The sequence below is a fragment of the Ostrea edulis genome, chromosome 1, assembly GCF_947568905.1.
Source record: "Ostrea edulis chromosome 1, xbOstEdul1.1, whole genome shotgun sequence".
NCBI lineage: Eukaryota > Metazoa > Mollusca > Bivalvia > Ostreida > Ostreidae > Ostrea > Ostrea edulis.
The window spans coordinates 44,697,826-44,720,805 of NC_079164.1; the positions used below are offsets into that span (position 1 = coordinate 44,697,826).

The 22,980-nt window shown below is 35.4% G+C and overlaps 3 protein-coding genes across 3 annotated transcripts; all 3 read right to left on the reverse strand.

The window, feature by feature from the left end:
* Positions 1 to 7,776: 7,776 nt before the first annotated feature.
* On the reverse strand, positions 7,777 to 11,408 carry LOC125653797 (glutathione S-transferase-like). Its single transcript, XM_048883414.2, has 5 exons — positions 11,041 to 11,408; positions 10,758 to 10,850; positions 8,887 to 8,996; positions 8,387 to 8,503; positions 7,777 to 8,138 (listed from the first exon to the last, which is right to left on the reverse strand). Exons 1-5 carry the CDS (start codon positions 11,171 to 11,173, stop codon positions 7,974 to 7,976), a joined length of 618 nt encoding a protein of 205 aa, XP_048739371.2. The 5' UTR covers positions 11,174 to 11,408; the 3' UTR covers positions 7,777 to 7,973.
* A 3,184-nt stretch (positions 11,409 to 14,592) lies between these two features.
* LOC125653812 (glutathione S-transferase-like) lies at positions 14,593 to 17,054 on the reverse strand. The gene is made up of 5 exons (XM_048883435.2): positions 16,907 to 17,054; positions 16,564 to 16,656; positions 16,023 to 16,132; positions 15,742 to 15,858; positions 14,593 to 14,821 (listed from the first exon to the last, which is right to left on the reverse strand). The coding sequence occupies exons 1-5, from the start codon at positions 17,037 to 17,039 to the stop codon at positions 14,657 to 14,659; spliced, it is 618 nt and encodes a 205-aa protein (XP_048739392.1). The 5' UTR covers positions 17,040 to 17,054; the 3' UTR covers positions 14,593 to 14,656.
* Positions 17,055 to 19,914: 2,860 nt separating this feature from the next.
* LOC125652555 (glutathione S-transferase-like) lies at positions 19,915 to 22,630 on the reverse strand. The gene is made up of 5 exons (XM_048881865.2): positions 22,422 to 22,630; positions 21,668 to 21,760; positions 21,053 to 21,162; positions 20,746 to 20,862; positions 19,915 to 20,304 (listed from the first exon to the last, which is right to left on the reverse strand). Exons 1-5 carry the CDS (start codon positions 22,552 to 22,554, stop codon positions 20,140 to 20,142), a joined length of 618 nt encoding a protein of 205 aa, XP_048737822.1. The 5' UTR covers positions 22,555 to 22,630; the 3' UTR covers positions 19,915 to 20,139.
* Between the last annotated feature and the right edge of the window lie 350 nt (positions 22,631 to 22,980).

Below are 22,980 nucleotides of genomic sequence, written 5' to 3' on the forward strand. Positions count from 1 at the left end.
AGATCCTTTCACATTTACTGCATCATTTTACATCACTCTTACAAACCCTCGACTTTTCTGCATTTTCTTGTCAGCGTTCTGAAATGCCTGTAACTCAACGGCATGACGTACCGCATCATTCAAATCCGCCGGACGTGCCTGTTTATATCGCAGTCTCATGTCGGAATCTCTGATCGCATGTATGAATTGTTCCTTCGCAAGAATCTCCTTAAGATCAACAGTGGCTGTTGAGTATGCCAAATTCGTGAGTCTTCTAATATCCTGGCCTAGCTCAGGCAGAGTCTCTACTGCTCTTTGCTTTCTTTCCCGGAGTTGAGCTCTGTATAACTCAGTCTGGTTTGTCGGCGCAAAGCGCTGTTCCAGAGCAGTACACAGTACTTTATAGTCACGTTGGTCAGCTCCTGGCAGATTCCCCAACACACCTTGTGCATTTCCTCTGAGCAATACTGCTAAATACATGCCTTTTTCTTGAAGTGACCAACAATTAAGCTCTGCACAAACTTCAAAATGCGATTTAAAATCACTCCAAGACGTACTTCCATCAAATATCGCAGGTTTAATGAAATGATGCTTTTGATCTTCATTGCGAGATTGCGAAGCGTTTAGTTTCCTGAAATTGATGATTTTCGAATGTGATAGGACTGTGAGCGTGGGGCGTCCGAGAAGAGTGAGGAATATATCGTATTCTGACAGGGCACAAAGTTCAGCTTCCAGGTGTACGCCGAATAAGTTTGATATAGAATTCCACCATACAGTATGCTGGTTTGAGAGTAACGGACAGGAGATTGCTGTGTGGGAGAAAACGCCAGTGATAGTATGACCACATAGCACACAAATGACTGGTGTTTCTAAGGGTTTAGACGCAATAAGCTTGCACGTAAATTTAAGGTTCTGAATTTCACTGAGGGAGTTTGCTGAATGCCAAATGCAGGTTGGCTTAGATATGCAGAAGATGGTGTTGAAGCGGAAGAAATCTGGATCAATATTGGTGCAGTTGTTACGTTGAGAAGTTTGGTTTTTGTACACGGAAGAACGAACTATAGACTTCCAGGATGATTTCGGAGGGAATGATCCCGTTGAAATCCATGTATGGAGATAATCCGACAGTTGGTAAGTCTGCAGGAGAGACAAGACATCTGGAATGAAGCCCATTTGGTTTTCGGAAAGCTGATACAGAAAAGAGAACAATCATGATGTAAAAATCTTTTTAGAAAAGTAGTTGGAGTCCATTCGACAGAGTCTGCCCATAAAAAGAAGTTTCCTTGTGTCAATTTCTGCAGTAATTGGTAGGCTATTTAAAAATTGTTCACAAATATCTGATCTGGTGAGTCTTGGGAGGTTGAAAATTTGTTTAATGATTCCGTGTTGAAGTGTGTTAAGACGTCTTGAATCTTCTTTATTAGTGCTATTCAAAAGTTCACAGCCGTAGAGAATGGACGGCACAACAACTGTTCTGTATAGATGAGCCATTATCATAGAGTTTACTCGGGATGTATCCATGTCGGATAGTGCGTAAAACGATTTCCACCCCTTTGAACATGTGTTAGAGATTCGAGAGCTTGATTTGGTATTACTGTTAATAAGAATTCCTAGGTGGTTGTAAACTTGTCCATATTGTAATTTGGAGTTTCCCAAGAATATATCTATGTTTGCTGGTTGTCTTTGACCTTTTGCATGGAACGATAAAATACTGGATTTAGAAGCGTTGAATTCGAAGCGCCATTTGCAATCATTGGCTGTTGGGGAACATTTGTAAGCAGTGTTCATCATAGATTGGAGAGCGGAAGGGGAGAGAGCGATGCAGGCAATGTCATCTGCAAGAGTTGGAGAATGGTAATTATTGTTGAACACCATAGGGTAGTTAGTGTTTAGGAGTTGAAGTTCGTCTAACAAATTGTTAATGAAAACAAGATAAAAAAAAAAAAAAAGGTTGACAAAACACCACCTTGCCGAACGCCTTGTTGGACGGGAAACCGGTGTGATTTAGCACCAAAATTCTAAATCTTCAGTATCTGATAAGCAATCTACATGTAACGAAGGACCCGGTATCCAACCCGGGGGATAGTTGGATTATCTGGCAGGAATCTTCAGGTTCATATAATCGAAACAAAGTTCCAGGCTATCCCAGAAGTCGAAAAAAGACACAGAATCCAAGGCAGCAGGATTTCCCATTTCCGTCATTATTATAGTGATCGGTTTATCATTTACAAAGCGTAACACAAATCCGGATATATTCCTAAACATATGTAAAGAGAGAGAGAGAGAGAGAGAGATGTTTGTCTTCTATCAGAAAGGGGTTCCCTCCAGTTTGAAAATGAAGTGAATCTAAAGTTTCTGAAGCTAAAATTGGAAGACCAGTTACTCTTCTGGCAGCAAATATTTTAACTTTTTTAACTGGTTTAAATCAAAACCCACACATCCAACTCCGACTACAGAGGTGTATTCTAATACAGGTCTAATAAATGTTGTATACAGTAAATTTTAACTTTTTTAATATACACTGACCAGCTTAAATCATTGTAAAAGATAAGACCAAGGTGTTTGTGAACACTAACATATTCAAGCTGACATAGTCAACTCGTACCCTGACCGACTCGTACCCAGCTCAACTCGTACCAAATAGGTCAACTCGTACCCAAAAGGCAAAAGTCAACTCGTACCCAAGAATCTGCCCATAATGCAATATATATATGCACATATAAGTGACATACCGCTTAGGTACGAGTTGTCATCAACTGAAGAGGAGGAGTCAACTCGTAACCAGATTCTTGGGTACGAGTTGACTTTTGCATTTTGGGTACGAGTTGACCTATTAGGTACAAGTTCACCTGGGAACGAGTCGGTCTGGGTACTAGTTGACTTGACTCCTGTTGAAACACTATCTTCGGGGTTTTTTCAAGGTAAAAAATATTGCTTTAGTTTTATTCGGATTAAATTGAAGAATCCATTGTTTGGACCATTTGTCTAAGATTTTTAGATCATGATTAACGTGTCGTTCAATTACAGTTTTGTTTTTACAATGGACGCTATATAGCCTATATTATGGATTATGCGGTAATAATAAAAATGAATAAATGAAATAAAATGCAATAAGATGAAAATAAAATGTAATGAAAATAAAAACAAAAATTATAGATACATGATAATTAGATGTTTAATATATCGTATAACAGGTATTTTCTGCGGTTGGAAATTTTTGCGCGATTTGATCTGTAAATGGTAGCAATTTATATTCTGCGTTTTCAATTTCTCCGGTTGCATTATACCTGTATGTACCTATGAGCATCTTATTATTTTGCGATTGTAATTTTTGCAGATTTTTCCTATCCCACGAAATTCCGCAAAAAATGGAGAACCCCTGAAAATACCTGTTATACAGTATGTATTTTTCCTTGCAGATAATTTTAAAATAAAACGTTCTCATAGGCGTAGCTTGGGTTCGAATATTACCGAGGCAGCGGGTCTGGGGAGCGAAGCCCCCCAGAAGCTATCGACATTTTAACAACGTAAAAGGTTTTTTTTTTTACTGAGGTAGCTGCCTCGGTTGCCTCAATGGAAGCTACGCCACTGGTTCTTCATGATTACGACAGAGTATACCATGAAGTATGCGGCAGTGTTCAATACGGAAGTTCCGAGTTCTGCGGGAGTTACTTCCTGAACGCACAAGAATGTATCATTTTAAAACATTCATTGTTTTACACGTGTATGCATGTGGTCGGACGGTTGACTGGCTACACTATATCCGTTACGGGAATCAAGTGTTTCTTTACCTAGAGTTAACGCCCGTATTCTCTTCGTGCATGAAGACTTACCATCTGCTTCGCGTTAAAATTTCATTTGACAGTTTCTACTTTTCTGGAATATTAATTTCCAATAGTTTTCTTTAAACATTGATCCCTGTTTAAAACCGAAGACAAAATGAACCCCCTAGAATGAATACAGATTAGTTTTCACTAAAACTCAACACATGATGTCGTAAACAGCGAATGCTATTTATAACTATTCTATTAGGTATGAAATTATACGCTAAAATAAGTCTTCAAATAGGTTTTACGAAAATCTTGTAAAACTTAATGTAAATAGGCGTGGGTTTGACAGTTTGGAGTTAAACGTTTCAGCTTTAAGTTTAGGCGAAGTAACATGGAATTTTAACCTATGCAAAGCGACCAGTACCCATTTCCACAATTTTAAGTTACATGTACGGTAGTTAAGCGCAACTGACAGCATATATCTAATTAACATTACGTGAATGTACGACTTAATGGTACGTTAATTGTCAGTTAAAGTTAAATAGCCTTAACATACTTATCTTCTTATCGTACCAACGCCTACGGTGATATAAGACCTCGGACTTTTTACGATCGCTGCAGACACGGGCGTTGTACGAAAGGCACCTCTACATTTAGCGCAAAGTGCATTGTACACACACATTTGAAGAGAGAGAAAAAAGAGATAGAGAGGGAGTAATTTTATCGACCATTACAAAGATCAAAATTAAGTTTTACAATGCAATGCTTCTAATTTTAACTTGAGAATCGTCTTAGTGAAACAAGTGAATGAAAAAAGATAAATGCTTAAACTCTGAAGCTAAGTAATGCGTTTAATTTTCAAGTTAGACTTCGAGGTACAAGAATGTCTTTAGATGAACCAATGAGTATTGCAGAGAAACCCAATTCCTGATTTATGAAAGACACATTTGCCTATTGTTACCGAAATGACTAAAAAGGCTTAAATATACAGTACATAAAAAAACCACTGTCCTATATTGTATTAAAATTCACACAACTTGCAATTTCTCCTTGTGAATTTTAGAATTGCTTTTGTGTAATGGCCGAAGCATTATCGTATGGAAGTAAATAATTCATTGCGGATAAATTGTAAATAGTTTTTATATAATTAGATTGGAGACCGCTTTTTTCACTCTCAGATTTCTGTTTCTTTATTTTTAAACACACTCCAGTAATTTAATCACGATTCAGATTTATGGCAATTGTTTTAGTTTAAAACTATTGAGCAAAACAATTGCATACAACAGATTTAATTTTCATTGCGATTTCGATTACCTGGGATTTGGTAAATGCTTTCGCAATATTTAGGTAAAGCTTTTTTTTGTATATTTATACGTTATATAATTACGGCAGTCTGTAGTCTAACAATGTCCCGGTTCTTTGTGCATAACATCACTTCCATGCTGATTCCATTGTTTGGCAATCTTTATTTTATATATACATTTTGTACTTGAAAGGGAAATTATTCAAATACCAGTATACATCATTTTCCAAATATTTGATTTGCGATTAGATAACTTTTCGATCACAACAAAACTTCTAAATTTGGCCGATGATTTAAAGTCCCAAATTTCCACTGTTGATCTCGAACTCTTTGAGCATGAATTTGCATATTAAAACATTTTCACTTGTCCAGACAAAAATATTGTGTGCCGTGATTCCTTGTGTGTGTGTGTGTGTGTGTGTGTGTGTGTTAAAATACATGTGTATAAAACGTGTTTAACTGTTGATAATGACAATAACACCTTTATCCATTTAAACATTGTTGCATCCCGCATTAATTGGTACCTCGTGCATCAAATTACTAGAAATGTGTTCTATAACTGCCTTTCATGCTGAAATCGTGCACCAGCCACTGTAAAATTCACTAGGTTTACCGCGCCATAGGTCAAAAACGTGGAACAAAACGGAGGGGGGTACAGTATATACATGTGTATATATATATATATATATATATATATATATATATATATATATATATATATAAATATATATATATAAATATATAAAACGTGGAACAAAACGGAGGGGGGTGTACAGTGTATACATGTGTATATATATATATATATATATATATATATATATATATATATATATATATATAAAACGTGGAACAAAACGGAGGGGGTGTACAGTATATATATATATATATATATATATATATAGTTCATGGTCAAAAATGAAGTCGCTTATGAAAGCAACACTCAGCCTTTAAATGCTTCATATCAACAGTGTAAATCTAGGACAAACCCCGCCAACAGTGTAAATCTAGGACAAACCCGTCAGAAATGACCAACTCCGTTCAAAAGCAATTTGTTTTAGTCGCCTGTAAACAGCACTCGTGCGACTCGGCATTTAAATGTTTGATATTCGATTAATTGGAAAATGTAACAGTGTAAATATAGAACCATGTCCACTAGGACACTAATAGGACACTATGAGAACATTATGAAAGAACTAAATTTGTCTTTAGTGAAGTTCATATTCAATGATTTTACACACACAAATAAAGGTTTCGAAATGATCTGGGACAGCGTGACAAGGGTTTGTCCTAGATTTTAAATTACAGATAATTACTTCGTGATAGGAACCGGTTAGAAACTCACCATTCCAAAGACGAGGTGTGCATTTACCAATAACGACCGGAGAACGGCGAATATACCCTCTATTGTAAACCAGAGAATTGCTAATATACCCTCTGTTGTAAATCAGAGAATTGCGAATATCTCCTCTATTGTAAATCAGAGAATTGCGAATATACCCTGTATTGTATACCAGAGAACGGCGAAAATATTTTTTACTTATCCTTGGAATGTTTCTTGAATTTGGACTATAACTTCGGGGTATTTCATATTTCAAAGTCAACTTTGGAAATTATAAATTGACAGGTCCCAAATAGATATGGTTATTTTTTTTTTAGATATATTATGTTTTGAATCAAATTATAAAAAAATATTTCATACCTGTTATTTTTGTACAAATATTGTTTGAAAAGCTAGCTATAGGGATGCTGTAGTTAGGATATAGAAGCACCAGTAACATACAGTGGTTAAAATGCTCATCAGATTACAAATTCATAGTTTATATAGAAACTGCTTCTGATGTGAACAGAGAACATTCCAATGAGGCAGCCCAAGATTAAGTTGCCACGAAAACACATCTGTTTGAAGCACTTCAGGTGGCAGGGGACAGTTTCTTTGGTTTTGAAACATGTGGATAGGGGGTATACACCAAAGTCAGATTATGACAGACTAATGAAAAATCATATTTCCATTTTATGTCAATACTTGTATTTCATATTAGTGTAGTTAATAAATTATGACCCTAAATTACATGTAATCTATAAATACTGGTGCTGGTGCACAAAACATGCTCTGAGCAGGTTCCCCTTTTTTGCTTTGATTTTCCCTCATTTGGGCTAATCCGCACCACCCCTACACCATCACAGTACCAAACATGGGGATTTAGACACTGTGCACAATCAAGAACCCTATCTGCCCTTCTCAAAAATATACCTCTCATATGGGGCCATCCACCTTCCTCACAGCTACAGACCTTTTGCTAGACCCTGCATGTTTTCACCGGAATTTCTTCAGCAACTGACCACGTGTCTTAGTTTCGTATTTGCACCCATCTATATGCTAGGAATCATGGTGACACCTACATGTTGTATATCAACATTTTTACTAAGCACTCAGCTACATTTGACATGCATCCTAAAATTATTGTATACATTTTTACACATGTAATATCACTTCAAATACGGGGTAATTCCATTTTTTGAAAAAGTTGACCGGGCCTATAGTGCGAAACTGTCCCCTGCTACCTCAGCAGGACGGTGAAACTGAGCAGACTGACAAGGGAGGTCACTGATGGGTATACATTCAATGAGATTGGGAAAAAAAACGTGAAACATGTCATCCTTTTAGATATAAATGTATAGTAATTATGTTCAACAATATTCTGGGAAACACAGTAAAACTATATGTTCATGATGTAAGCTTTATTTCAAATACAAATACAGGTATAAAATCATGAAGTATTGACAATTGATTATTCAACAGGTACACCACTAAATATGCAAGATCCATTTCAAAGGTATTTTAAAATGCAATCATACTGCAAATTTGCATACATGCAGGTAAATAATATGGCTTAAGCAATGTGAAAAATTGACTAGAAACATTAGAATGGAGTTTCTTTTCTTTTGCTGAGATAGTTTTTAATCTTTGGGAGAGCCTGTACTTTCGCTCGACAAGCCTTGATTTTGGGAAACTTGTCTAAAACTGCCGCATCTCGAGCAACAGCAGTTTCGAAAGCCTCAAACAGCAAAATATCCGCAAACGTCATCTGAAATTTAACAATATCAAAATCTGTGTTTTTCTTAGGTTTACAAAATGTAATAACGAGCATATTATCCTTATCATGAGAGAGAGAGAGAGAGAGAGAGAGAGAGAGAGAGAACTAGATGTTTGTTGACAAGACAAAAATAACTGTTTGTTAATAATGAACTGGAGAGATGAAGAAGCCTAATTTTGAGCTCAAACTATCAAACACAACATCTCGATTTGCCGAACCTTTGTGGATTGAGTACTTACTTTTTTCCCCACAGCCCAACCGTCTGTAGATTTGTTAGCTGACATAATGTTCTCCACCCGAGTACAGGATTTGTCAAAAGTGGAACCTAGCTCTTCCTTGGCCTTTTTCTGAGATTCCTGTGGCAAAGATTTCATAACTCTTAAAATGCACTCAATATATCATCTAAAACATAGTGTTTGCCTCATTACTTTTCTCATCAACATATCAAATGTAGGTTACTTGTTTGATAAATGTAGGTACTTATAAAATGTCACATATAGGTACGTATCACGTTACATGTCACATGTAGGTACGTATCACATATCACATGTAGGTACGTATCACATGTCACATGTAGGTACGTATCACATGTCACATGTAGGTACGTATCACATGTCACATGTAGGTACGTATCACATGTCACATGTAGGTACGTATCACATGTCACATGTAGGTACAAATCACATATCACATGTAGGTACGTATCACATGTAAGTACAATGGTTAATGATATCAATACCTCATCTTTGGGAGCAAACATCATCTTAAATCCAGCATTTTTAAATTCGATGAGATATTCAACGATTTCCTCCACTTTAGCTTTGTCTAACAAATTTTCGCCATCTAGACCTAAAAGAAAACAGGTACTTAATTTGTAAAACAAATTTTCTTGTTCAAGCAAGTTGTGTTTAGAATATTCAGAGAAATCCAGATCTTACCAAATGAAAGTCAAATAGGAGCGTTTAAGGTTTGCACAACGACTTAGTGTAAAATATATCTATAAGGAATGAATTTAATTTTGGGGCATATTACGAGATATTACCTGATTGAAGTCAGTTTACACTTTATAATCCGCGAAGGATTTGGAAATAAGTTAATAATTTACGTAGGTCTTGTGCTTAACAAAGTTTTATTTTAATTTTGCATATAAATTCTTACAGTTTCCTGCACTATATACATGTACAATAACATCAATTGGAAGGGATTAGATTTTGCCTATTTTTCTATACAAGAAAAGTTTGAAATAAAATATAGTTTTCTTCTTTCGAAGTGCTTTATATTAGTGATTTCTTTTTCATCATAGACGAGATATAAACCCTTCAGAATGATATCAGAAATTCTAGGGATTAAGTATTAAATGGTTTGTACTTTGAAGAGGGAAATACGAAATGTATGTCAATATTGTTTTAAAAATCTAGGTAAGCTTTATGTAAAATTCCATCCATGAATTACATGTACAGGTTTCTTGCATAAATTATTCTAACATGGACCCCATGATTTAATTCTTATTTGATTTTTATGTCAGGGTTATAATTTTCTTCATTTCATGTTTCAATAGTTTCTGACTTTTAACCGTTTTATAGCAAACAGAAATTTTATGTGCAAAATTCAATAACGTTTTGTTAAAAGGTCACAACAGACAAAAAGAGAATAATGAAAAGAATTAATATACAGGATATCCTCAAATTTCATCAAAGTCAGACATGCGTATCTGACAGTCAAAAAGCAAAGCAAAGAAGCTCCGTTTTGCAGCATTGTAAAACCATCAACATGTAAAGGTTTAGCAAAATGGAAATTCAATATTTAAAAAAAAAGATTATTTTACTTGGGGAAACTGGTCCATAGCCGTCGTCCAATCACATTTTATCTATTATGATAAGCATTTACAAGAACATTGGTTTGATTGTGGGCGATGCATGTGCTCTATACTTTCAAGTGCTTTAAATATGTTTTTCTTCTGCTAGTTTCTCAAGACATCCACCTATCTAATGCGTCATAGTTAATGTCACAATGATACGAACAGTTAGACTAAAATGTGCAGCAATTCTTATTTCCCGTGTACTATACTGTAAAATACGGTGGTACATGTATATATAGGACTTGCAAATATTTTTTCCTTCTTATGTTAGAAAATATTATATCGTTCGAATGGGATATTATGTCATATAAATATTTGCATGCTCTAAATATACTTTTAAAAATAAAATACATGTATATCAAAAACAAGACCAATATACAAAGAGTGAAAATGTACCTGCTTTTTAAACTACCGGTATTTTACTTTATTTTATCATACAATTATCATGGAGATCTACTCAAGCCAATCATTAAAAGTGTGTATTTAAAACAGCTAAATGCTGAATTCAAAGTATGAATAGGTCAAATCAATGCCTGACTTAGTTTTTTAATGCCTGGCTTAGTAATAAACACATAAATCTGTTCTTTTCTCTCCGATTTTGTATATCGTTATACATCTTGTAAAAATATACTTAACGAAATTTTCTTTTGAATTTCATACCCAGTAGTGAACATTTTGAAATCTTGTATATAAGTATCAAGAGACAAACAAGATTAAGTGAAGGACATTCCTTCATGTGTACTGTGACTCACCAAACGTCCTCGCTAAATGGCGAAAAATAACAAGGCTTTGCGAAACTGGTTGTCCATCTACCTCAAGAATTGGTAATGATCCACCGGGAGTCTCTGGAAAAAATAGAGAGAAAAAAATGTTTTTGAAAAACTGCATACGATTGGCAAAACATACTACTGGCTGTATCAAATGTTATGTAATGGGGATTTTTCAGCACACTTTTTCAAAGAATTCAAATGATAAATTTTTGGGGAAATTTAAAATGAAAATGTATCCATCTAAGCTTATTGACATCGTACTAACTTGGTTTTAAAGCTGGCCATTCTTCTTGCTGCAGACGGCGATCCTCAAAGGGGACTCCTGCCGCTGCAAAAAGTATCCTTGCGGGTTCCCCTCGGCCACGGCCGTCAAAGTATGTGAACACGTATTTAGGCATTGTTGTGATGTCCAGTTATTCAACACAACTTAAGATATACCCGTCGATTTGGCTTTAAATACCACACATTTGTATGTTCTGAAAATTGACATTAAAGCTATCCAATGACTGTCACTGGCTGTATGCTTCAGTGGAGCTTTGTCAATATTATACTCGTGAATAAAGGTGTACTGTATTGAATAAGAGCTGAATCTAATCCCAAGGAAAGATTTTATGTTGGCTAAAATTTCGAAACTGCAAGTAAATTTCGGAGTTTGTTATGATGAATATCATATTGCTATGGATTTTCCCTAATAAAATTGTTGTAGTAGAATCTAGTACATGTGTACTTGTTAGTATGCGAGCCTTACACGACTTTGTTATCAAAATACCGTTTCACTGTTATTTAAATTACTATATTATCCCGTTACCATTGGTTTTAAAAGCATACTGGAGGATTTAATGTCGTAACATGTCGTTCTGTGCAGCAAAACCGTTAAAGCCACCTCCATAAAAATATATAGACCTAACAAGACACGCCTCCTAAAAACTTATAGATTGTGCAAAACGTGCAAGTAATTCTTCTAAGACATAGACAAGTCCACTGTTGCTCGGAATTCCAGGGGGTGATTTTGAAATTAAACAAAGGTGAACTTTCCACATTGATTATTCAGCCAATTGTTGAAACAAATCATGATATTAAAACCACCAGGTTGAGAAAAGTCCGATACATTCGTAGCCCTCGAAGCAATATGAATACGGTGTAAATATTTTACCGCCATTTACAAAATACGGATGTACGGAAATAGTAAAATTAAGTAGTAAGAATCACGGAATGATTTTGCATGGATGGTAAAGCTTTAATCATAAAAGGATAAATATATAGTGTTGTCCGATATATTAAATGTAATACACTAAAGTGTATGTATCCAAACTTCACACCCAGAAAAATACAAATGCACACTTGCAATTACATAAACACCTGTCATTCCAGTTGAACTGCTTCAATACCGGAAATATTGAGCCATTCGTTATCCACAGTTCCGTTAATTCGACCAAGCAATTCACCCGTGAGTATAACCCCTATGCGGATTCAACACTTAAACGGACATCACTCACGGATGATGTCCCTACTCCCGGATTCCCCAATGTTCCTTGATTGTACAATGTACGTCTTTTGTTAACCTCCTAATTTTTCTCAACATGTAGGAATAAATGGTCTTCTTAACCTTATTTGATCACGTTTCATTATTCAATAAAGACTTTTTTCCATCAAAATTGTTCACAAATTTCAAGGCTTTCTTTTTACAACAATAAAAGTCGACTAGTCCGGTTATTCGAAATTAAGCATTTGACTTTCTTGCAGGTGTGGAAATTAGCAGTAATGACATAATAAAAGAGGATCGAGTTTTTAAATAAATATTTTTTTATAAATAACGGCGTAACATGCAATTTGTTTGCTTATTGGGGCATATCAAAACATACTTGAAATAAGTTCTAAGCAAATTAATCGGACTGGTATTGCTGAACAAGCCTGTTCATGATTTACCATTCATAAGATTAATGGGATTTGTTTATTTCATTGAAATCAAAATTGTGAAAAATATACGATGAATACCCAATAAATTGAACATTAAAAATACAGGTGGAAGGGGTTCCTGCCATCAACAAGATCCTGTGACTTTCATAGCTTATTTTACTTTACCTTTTCCTTCCGTTTGTACCGGTGGGTGTCGCGGGGAGATACAGTGGTCCGTCAGCAGCAAGGCGAGTGGCCTGGACGAGGGACATCTTGTGAGCTCTCTGGGCGTCTGCCACGGAGTCGCTCCAGCGTCGCATTGGTCTTCCTCTGGTTCTCCAGCCAGAGTATCTGGTGTTATATATGTCCGAAGAGCTGGTAGGTTTTGACTCTTTGGAGGTGTCCGAACCACCTGATCCTCTGGTGCTCGATGTTGTTGCAGGACTGGTGTTGCTCCTACCATGTCTCTTAGACTTCATCTCTGATCTTGTCCTTTCTTGTTCGCTGCTCTTCTTGGACATTTCATTTCGCATGTGACCAGCTTCCTCTCGAGGGTTTTTGTTAGGGACCATGTCTGGCACTAGTATGCGAGTGTTGGTAAGAAAATGGCGTTGATGAGTTTCGCCTTGGTGCTTATGGGGATGTCGGGGTGTCTCAGGAGAGGGGCAAATCCCAAAATAAAAGGTGTGTCTACAATGATTACTGTCGTTCCACTAAAAGCGTGCTACATCGCTTGATCGAGCGAGCAAATTTCACTCCCTGTTCATCGGCCTTATGGTTTCAATCAAAGTGAGTTTGAATGACCACGCTATTCCATTTTTTCAATGTGATCGGTCACTGAGAACAAAAGTGAAATCTGGTTCATTGAAATCTATTAGAAGCCTCGCTTAAACATTTGTACGCTCGGTCAAGGAAAGTGTCATGCTGTTATTGAGACGATAGTAAACCAAGTCTGCATAGACGGTTGAAAAAATTCTTTCGCAAGGAATCCTATTGCAGCCATTGTATTTCATCATACCATCGCCGCGATGAAAAGAAGCTACAATGGCGATTGTACAATGAAATGATTTGCATGATGGCGATCATGTCGTCGTACCTTTGCAGTGATGGTACGATTTAGCACTTGTCAAAAATGGGATTCCATAATTTCGAGCAAAAGAGAACTTTTTGAATACAGCAAATTAATGTCGGAAAATTTCTTATCGAGTACATTAGTATCGAAATCTTCATAGCCTTACTACTGATGCCCTCTGTTGGTGCCTCCTAACTGAACCTGACACTTAATTCAATTCAGATTTTCATATCTCGAGTTACCAAAATAATTTTCAATATCGCCTCTTTCGACCCGTGTACTGAAACTTGATAAATGATGCCAGCTGAACCATGATACTCCCGTTGCAATGTAACAATTAGAAGATACTATTCAAATTAAGATAACTAAAACAAACTATCGGAATGTGGATCTTTTGATCTGCAAAAGCGTATCCAAAAACAATAAGAATTGGTGACATTAGAAATGAATAGAATCACGAGGTATATTTTGAAAGCTCTTTTTCCTGGAAGTCAAGAGAAATAGTAATTTTAGATGTATGTAATTTATTTGAATTCATAACATTTTTATTATGAATGTACCAGGTTCGTAGGATTAGATCGAACCCGGATCCCTTAATCTCTAGTCAGGTGCTCTAGTGTACCCAGTTACATGTACATGTATATGACAAATGGCGATCCTAAGAGCGCGATTATTACAAGATCATCGTTTGAATCTCTCTCTCTCTCTCTCTCTCTCTCTCTCTCTCTCTCTCAGTGCAATATGTATATATATATGTATAGTACATCTACTTTGTGTTTGAAATAAACATAAGCGCACCTTTGAAAATAACTACTAAAACAATTCACTGTAAACAGTGTATCACTCAATTTATTGCTTTTAAACCCCATCAGTATATATACATCTATTGCATCAATGTGAGTAATATGAGAGATCAGAATGGGGTTTCCTTTCTTTTGCTGAGGTATTCCTTTATCTTTGGGTTTGTCTGTACTTTCGCTCGACAAGCCTTGATTTTGGGAAACTTGTCCAAGACTGCCGCATCTTGAGCAACAGCGCTTTCGAAAGCCTCAAACAGTATAATGTCTGCAAATGTCATCTGAAATATGACAATATCAAAATCGTTATTTAAGAAACAAATTTCATTTTTATAAAAAATAAATGAAGTATGAACTGCAATGCTTCACGCCGGTATACTTGGCATACTTCGTAAAGTGCGTTAGCAGTCCATTACTCATGTATATACCGCTTCATGAAAAGTATGCGCGAAGCGTTGTGTAGTTTACATTCTATTTGAAAATCATTTCTGTCAGAATACCTAGCCGTTAGAATAGATGGACAATATACGCTTCATGAAAAGTATGCGCGAAGCGTTGCGCAGTTCATTTATTTTTTTTTATGTTTATATTCTATTTTCATTTCTATCAGAATTCCCAGCCATTAGAATAGATGTACTATATACGCGTTCACAACTGCAGTGCATTCATGGGGAAATGACTTCATTACAATTTGTAAAGATACCAAAGGCAAAATCACTGGAAATGTAAATACAATAGTTTACAATCAAGATTTACTGATTGTTTCCCAAATGGATAGTAATACCTGTATATAGAATTCTTCATCTAGATGCATAACATGCGATTTCCTTTCCGACTTTTGAATAATATTGTGTAATCAACTAAACTAAAAAGGTTTCCAGAATGGCATGTTTGAAATTTATATTTGTATATTGTGAATATGAACGTAATACAGGATTTTTCGTTTACTAAAGATTTCATGAAATGCCTGGTAAATTTAAGAATTGTGTAAATTTCCTAAACCTTAATTGTTTTTTTTAAAAAACTGCCTTACTCATAATGATTTTGGATGAAATATGACATACGTTATTTGATAGTTCTATTGCTTTAGCTAAGACCCATAATATGGAAATAAGCCCAATATTATTCCTACATCTTGCATCATGTGATGTCTATTTCCTCAAGATAGCACGTCATGTTTTGGATTGATGGGTTTCCTTACCTTTTTGCCAACAGCCCAACCTTCCGTTGATTTGTTAGACGATATGATGCTCTCTACCCGGGTGCAAGATTTCTCAAAGGTGGAACCTAACTCTTCCTTAGCCTTCTTCTGAGATTCCTACATCAATATTCCACTAGTGGTTAAATATATGTACAATATATACAAAATGTAGATATTTATTAAAAAAAATTCTTTTCACGAAAAAAGTTATAAGAAATTGTGGTGCATGACATTCCTCGTTAAATTCATTATCTTTGTCTCCTGGTAAATATATTCATTACCTCATCTTTGGGAGCAAACATCATCTTAAATCCAGCATTTTTAAATTCGATGAGATATTCAAGAATCTCTTCCACTTTAGCCTTATCTGGCAAATTGTCACCATCAAGTGCTACAAATGAAAAAGAAATAGAATGTTGACAGGTGTTGAACAAGGTTATATATATATATATATATATATATATATATAAAGCACCAAAATGGCCAACGACACGATCAACCAGATTGTCAAAGTTTCGAGACTACCTCTATTCTTCCGAATTACATAATGTGGCCAATATTAACAGAGAATAATAACAAAACATATGTTAATGTGTCTGGTTTTTTTGGCTGAAATGTGTTTGAAATAATTAAATACTGGTGTTATTAATAAAATATACAATATAGAGCAATTTTCATTTACTTCAAATTTTAGTGACAAAAGGAAAGCTATCATACTTTCTTGAACATGTTTACCCCAAATAACCGACTAGAAGATTTATACCACATTTAGGAGGCCAAGCGTAGAATTGATAACAGTATTAAGCAATGGTCGTGATTTACCAAAAGTTCTTGCTAGATGGCGAAAGATGACCAGGCTTTGAGTAACGGGTTGTCCGTCAACCTCCAGAAGTGGTAATGATCCACCGGGGGTGTCTGGAATTTAAACAAACAGGTTCTAAACTAAATGTAAAAAACAATTCAGTATTTGTTGGATAGAACTCCCAAAATTTATATCTGTAAGCACAATTCATGTGTATAAGGAATCAAATAACATTGAAATTTTACAAAATTAACAAAAAAGAAAACTTAAAAGGTGAAAATATGTGCTTGCATTTAAAAACACTAAGTCAAACATAAGAATTGTAAAATTACATGTAGCTATCTTTATGGACGATATACTTACTTGGTTTAAGAGCCGGCCACTCTTCTTGTGTAAGGCGACGGTCTTGAAAGGGAACCCCAGCTGCTGCAAAAAGCATTCTTCCGGGTTCCCCCCGCGCACGGGCGTCAAAGTAAGTATACACGTATTTAGGCATTGTGTTGATGTTCAACTCCTGCACACAACTAACCATAAACCTCCCGCTCGTTGCATTATATACACAGGGCTGTTGTATGTTCTCAAATTTAACACGAAAACGGATCAAAAACTTTTGTTCAGCTGGTCGTCACGGGTCTGTTGCATGCATGAATGAAACGGTCAATATTGTATACGTGAACGAAAGGTGAAATATTAGAGCAAGGTTATTCTTAGGGTGGGATTATAATATTTCGAAACTGCGGAAATTGTAAGATGGCGTGTTTTAATAAATTGTCGCAGTTATTTCTTTTCTCTAGTATCAATGCTATAGAATCTACGAATACATAGCGAAATTTATTTGTTACATATATGTTATTTGCATTGTTCTTAAGTACATGTAATACATCTTATTTATTATATACTTTCAGTTTCATCTCTTCTTTTTTCTTTAAAAGTTTGCGGGCATATATCACACGATATATGCCCGGAAACATTCCGGCCCGCAAACATTACGTCACAATCAAATTTCTACGCCGTTCATTTTCAAATTTTTTCGTGTTTTTCATCTTTTACTCATTTAAACCGATAAAGCTATTGTTAAAAATGAAATTATTGTTAGTTTCTAAATGAAATTGAAAGTATATGATAAAAAGGTTATAAACTTTGTATGGGAAATATGACGACCTCGTTTTTTGTCGCGAACGGACCTCGCAAGCTCGGTTCGTGTACGCGCTAAAAAACTCGGTCGTCATATTTTCCCATACAAAGTCTATAACCTATAAATATGCTAGATTTAAAGTCATATTTATAGATTAAAAGCCGTAACTGGAAAGTCGGAATTAGATTTGACAATAGATATGTGACAAGTCCTCTCTAAACGTCTACTGTGGTCTTTAATTGACATCACAATTTTTATAGTAGCCCAGCTGTGATTGACAATGAAAATCGATATACTGGTACACTGTATGAGTGATTTCGAAATTCATTTACCTTTAATTCATCACAATTTTTTTTCACACCTGACATTACCAATTACCGGTATTCTATTATAGTCGGGTGGGGTTTTTTTTTCAGAGAGAAAGACATAATATTAGTGTGGTTTTTTTGTGAGAGAGAGAGAGAGAGAGAGAGAGATCGGTTTTGTTGATGTGTCATATCGTGGATATTTCCTCTACCCTTATGTGTGCCTCCTTAATGATCAACAATTGTATACTTTGTTAATCACTTGATTTAGTTATGCGCAAACAACGAAAATTGTTATTCAACGGAAAATAACGAAATGAAACAACAGTATTAAGATTAACATTCTTCAGTCTCAGGAGAGAGTCACCCACGATTATAGGCGATGGTAGATGACAAGTTTGGTTTTCATGATAGAAGTAATCGAATTGTGTGTGTAAAAATGGGGGGAGGGTCGATAACTAACATTACTAAGTACATCTCTCTCTCTCTCTCTCTCCCTCTCTCTCTCTCTCTCTCTCATTGCCAATTTACGATTTACATGTAGGCCTTAATAACACAAGTTATTAAAAAATACAGCGCATGTTGGAAGGACGAGTTATTTTTGGAAAGTTATTTACGAGGGAAACTAAAACGTTTCAGGGAATTATCAAAGTTTCAACGATGTCAATTTGAATTCAATTACAGGGCCGTAAATTACATGGAGGCGGAGGAGGCAGCTGCCTCCTCCAACTTTTGAGCCAAAAAAAATTAAAATTTAAAGTTCATTAGAATTTATGCAGGGCCGTAACTGCCGATGAGGCAGACGAGGCAACTGCCTCGTCTGATTTTTTGGCAAAAAAGAAAATAAAATTATATAAATGTTATATTATAGGATATATGTTTAAAATGAAGACAAGCACCTTTGTCTTTGACACCATATTACGATTCTTTACATAGTACAAATGAAACACAAACATGATAAATTGGGATTTAAAAAGTGTCATTTTCAGTCGTAAAGTCAATCGGCGGCCCCCAATCCCCTGCCTCCCCTGATTTAGAACCCTACTTACGGCCCTGTTATGATGTTTCCAATAACTAAGAACATGATACCTCCCTTAAAAAGCATTCCAAATCTTTCTTTTAGAATGAGTTAGTCAAGTAACATCTTAGAAGGCCCTAGAATCAAGGATTTTGCACGAAACGTGTTCAGTGTGCACAAAATGTGCTCAGTGTCTGGGGGCCTGGGCGGGCCCCAGACCCCCGCCTAATTTCCTGCCTCCTCCAAATTGAAGGTTAATTTACGGCCCTGAATTACCCCGCCGAAAATGGAAATTATGAGAGGATTTAAACTTACCGGTATATTATTAATCAGTATTGGAAGAGGCAGATCAAATTCAGTGTGATACATGCAATTTGCTTATCAGACGGCAAGTTACAGGACGCCTCAGTACCACGCGCTGGACTCATACATTATATGTAGGTCCTTGTGGACAGGACTTCCGGTATTTTTAAATGTTCAATTCCTTGGGTATTTCGGACATATTTTTTTTAATCAAATATGTAACTTCAGAGTTTATATATTTCAATGGAATACACAAATCTCGCATAGAAACCGTTTTTAAAAATGTCATATCACCAATCATTATTATGATCGGTACATTGTCCACGTACATTGTATCGAGGCTCTCTCTTCCACCAATAAAAACTGGGCGCCACCAGATTACTGAGAAATTGTTGGGTGTGGCGAAAAACAGCAAAACAATGCTACAGTTCGAAATCAACTTGACGCAAGGCGTCAAAGATATCAGGCCGCAAATGATGAAAATATAATTTCTATTATGATGCGCGGCTTGTAATAAATATGCATCATTTAAGGGTTTGTATTATAGGCATATATAAACAATGGATATTTGGTGTAATTGATTTTATCGAAAAATAAAACACATTGAAACAGTATTAGTTTATTACTGATAAAACATTGAATAATACATGTAAATGGGTTTTTTTAAATCAATTGTTAAAACGTGTACGTACTACATATATATCATTCACTTTTAAATGTTGCTTTTTTAAACAAGTCGCCCATTCAGAGTACACACCTCATGTAATTTCTTTCACAAAATGATTAATGCTACATTTTTAATCACATACATGTATTCTCACTAAGTCATGAAACATTAGATGGAAGACGGTTTTCTTTTACTGAGATAGTCTCGCATCTTCTTGTTGGTCTGAACTTTGGCTCGACATGCCTTGATTTTGGGAAATTTGTCTAAAATAGTTCCATCTTTCGAAAGACCAGTTTCAAAAGCCTCAAACAGCATAATGTCTGCAAACGACATCTGAAACACATTGAGTTACAGTAAGTACATGCTTACGAGTATTTTCATGAATCAACTAAAAAAAAATTAAAAGTCAGATCAGTATTCAATGTAGATTCAATAATCTATATGTGTAAATTAAGATGAGAATACAATCTAATAACCTTAGGCAAACACATGGAGACTTTTGAATAGGAATAATTATGTGTATGTACATGTACGTGTATTTTAGAATACATCCAAGCAACTGCATGTGTCGATAAAACCAGCTTCTCAAGAACGGGAAGCACTCGACCTAACCAATTCAATTTTCTTGTACTAATGTAATTAAATGAAATATGATCGACCTCATCCCAGTTTGATAGTTCAAAATCTAGAGCTAAAAAGTTTAGTATTTCATAATTTTGTAGTCTTGATTTACGGGAGCGTTTTGATGTCAACTGAAAATAAATCTATCTTTACCTTTTTGCCAACAGCCCAACCTTCCGTTGATTTGTTAGACGATATGATGCTTTCTATCCTAGTGCATGATTTCTCAAAGGTACCGCGAAAATCCTCCTTAGCCTTCTTCTGGGATTCCTATATGATAGTTCACAAGTTATGATTTGAAAAAGTAATTCAGTTAAAACCTATTTTTTTCTGTTGAATACATTTTCGGTTATTGAAAAAAAAGAGCTTTTCCTCTCCATAAAATTATCATGTCTAATGCAAGTAAGTATATGTCATTTACTATTTGATTGATTCATTCTTTGTCTTCAGATTTTATTACCTCGTCTTTAGGGGCAAAGAACATTTTAAATCCGGCATTTTTAACTTCCGTGAGATATTCAACAATTTCTTCCACTCTAGCTTTGTCTAATATATTTTCGCCATCTAGACCTACAAAAGGAACACGAGTAGTCGATAAGTAGATGGAGCATTTCAGACAAAGGAAAAGTGTCAAGAATATATTTTTGAACTGATTAAAAAGTTACAATTCTAGGTCAAAATTCCACCCATTACTCTTCACGGACAGTTAATGTCCAATGACTATAATGTCAATCTGACTAAAGTACAGACCTATATTATTATTATTATATATATAATAATATAGGTCTGTACTTTAGTCAGATTGCTATAATGTGAAAATAAATGATGTAGTTATATTTAGAAAGGTCATAATTTGTAGCATTCAATGCTGGTCACCATTAAAGTGATGAAATCCTCCACATCTCCGACTAACTTTCAAGTTTTCAAGGACCTGAAAATACTCTCTGTAGACTATGGCCAATCAATAACAGATATACGTGTGGCATCGTCTTTCATACCTCGTCCTTTAACCATTAACTCGAGTGTCATATCAACTCAAAATCTTGTATTCAAAACATCTTATTCTGTGCCTCACCAAATATTCTTGCTAGATGACGAAAGATGACCAGGCTTTGAGTAACGGGTTGTCCGTCAACTTCAAGAAGTGGTAATGATCCACCAGGAGTCTCTGAAATTCAGTTTTTGATATATCAACAGATACATTGGAAATTGTATTCTACAGGTAATGTAAAACTCAATGATAAGATACTCGTATCGAAATGGCCAGAACACAAAGCGAACTTTTTTCCCTTTTCAATGCTGGCTTTTTATTTTGGTTATAATGTCATTACGTGATGATTTTTTTGCAATCTCCGTAAACTATTCTCACGTAGTTGCAACACTAATATGTACACTCATCAACATATCTCAATTCAACTATCATTCATATGCATGTTTTCCCTCTTCCTGAAACCAAAAAGATTTTTTTAAAACAAGATATTTTTGGCCTGTTGAAAGAAAATGGCCAGATAATCACACGTTTGTGACGGATGTACAAATGAATTCAGAATTATTTGCTAAAATTGTAATCAGTTTCAATTATCTAATCTATTTAATGACATAGTTGTAACAAACTTTTGTTATCAAGTTCTATAGCTGTACACTTCCATTAAAATGAAGACCAATTACTGGTGTTAGTGGAATTTTTCCGTTAGGGTCAAAAATTGGTATCATTACATTTAGTCCTCTAGGAATGTTAAAAATCAACTCCATTGTGAAAAGACGAAAATCAATAAACCAATGAAATGTGTGTATATTAACCCAGTTTTATGATACATGTATATACTTACTTGGTTTAAGAGCCGGCCATTCTTCTTGTGTAAGGCGACGGTCTTCAAAGGGAATCCCTGCCGCTGCAAAAAGCATCCTTGCGGGTTCCCCCCGAGCACGGGCGTCAAAATAGGTGTACACGTATTTAGGCATTTATATTGATATCCAGTTTCTCTAACAAGACTGATAATGGACTACCCTCGTTTGGCTTTATATACCAAACTTTTGATTGTCCTAAATAGTCACCATTAAAACGTGAAGCATGATCTTTGTCCTTGAGTGGAACTTTGTCAATATTGACCATGTATTTGAACAAGGGTTGCCTAAGAGTAATTATTTATGTAAGAGTCAATAATTGACATCATGTGCCCAGGACTCCACTTCATCAAGCCAAAGATTTAGAAAATAGTATCGGTTAATGTATTTTCAAGCAGCATGGTCTTAGAATAACGTCTTCTTTGCCTTACTTTGAAATTCTTCATAAGGTACTGACTGGTGATCAATAATGGATTATACAGCACAGAGAACACCAGCCCACAATTGTTAAGATATGATTTGGGGCATTCCATTAATTTCAGA

Bases quoted from the DNA above. Each gene is read 5' to 3' on its own strand.
- LOC125653797 (XM_048883414.2), bottom strand. From the start codon at position 11,173: ATGCCTAAATACGTGTTCACATACTTTGACGGCCGTGGCCGAGGGGAA. The intron at 8,504-8,886 runs GTATTGATATCA...TCTTTGCCACAG, and splicing joins TGTTTGCTCCCAAAGATGAG to GAATCTCAGAAAAAGGCCAA. The intron at 8,139-8,386 runs GTAAGTACTCAA...GTTAAATTTCAG, and splicing joins GTTGGGCTGTGGGGAAAAAA to ATGACGTTTGCGGATATTTT.
- LOC125653812 (XM_048883435.2), bottom strand. From the start codon at position 17,039: ATGCCTAAATACGTGTATACTTACTTTGACGCCCGTGCGCGGGGGGAA. The intron at 16,657-16,906 runs GTAAGTATATCG...TTTAAATTCCAG, and splicing joins GTGGCCGGCTCTTAAACCAA to ACACCCCCGGTGGATCATTA. The intron at 16,133-16,563 runs GTAAATCACGAC...TTTCATTTGTAG, and splicing joins CCATCTAGCAAGAACTTTTG to CACTTGATGGTGACAATTTG.
- LOC125652555 (XM_048881865.2), bottom strand. From the start codon at position 22,554: ATGCCTAAATACGTGTACACCTATTTTGACGCCCGTGCTCGGGGGGAA. The intron at 21,761-22,421 runs GTAAGTATATAC...ACTGAATTTCAG, and splicing joins ATGGCCGGCTCTTAAACCAA to AGACTCCTGGTGGATCATTA. The intron at 21,163-21,667 runs GTGAGGCACAGA...TTCCTTTTGTAG, and splicing joins TCATCTAGCAAGAATATTTG to GTCTAGATGGCGAAAATATA.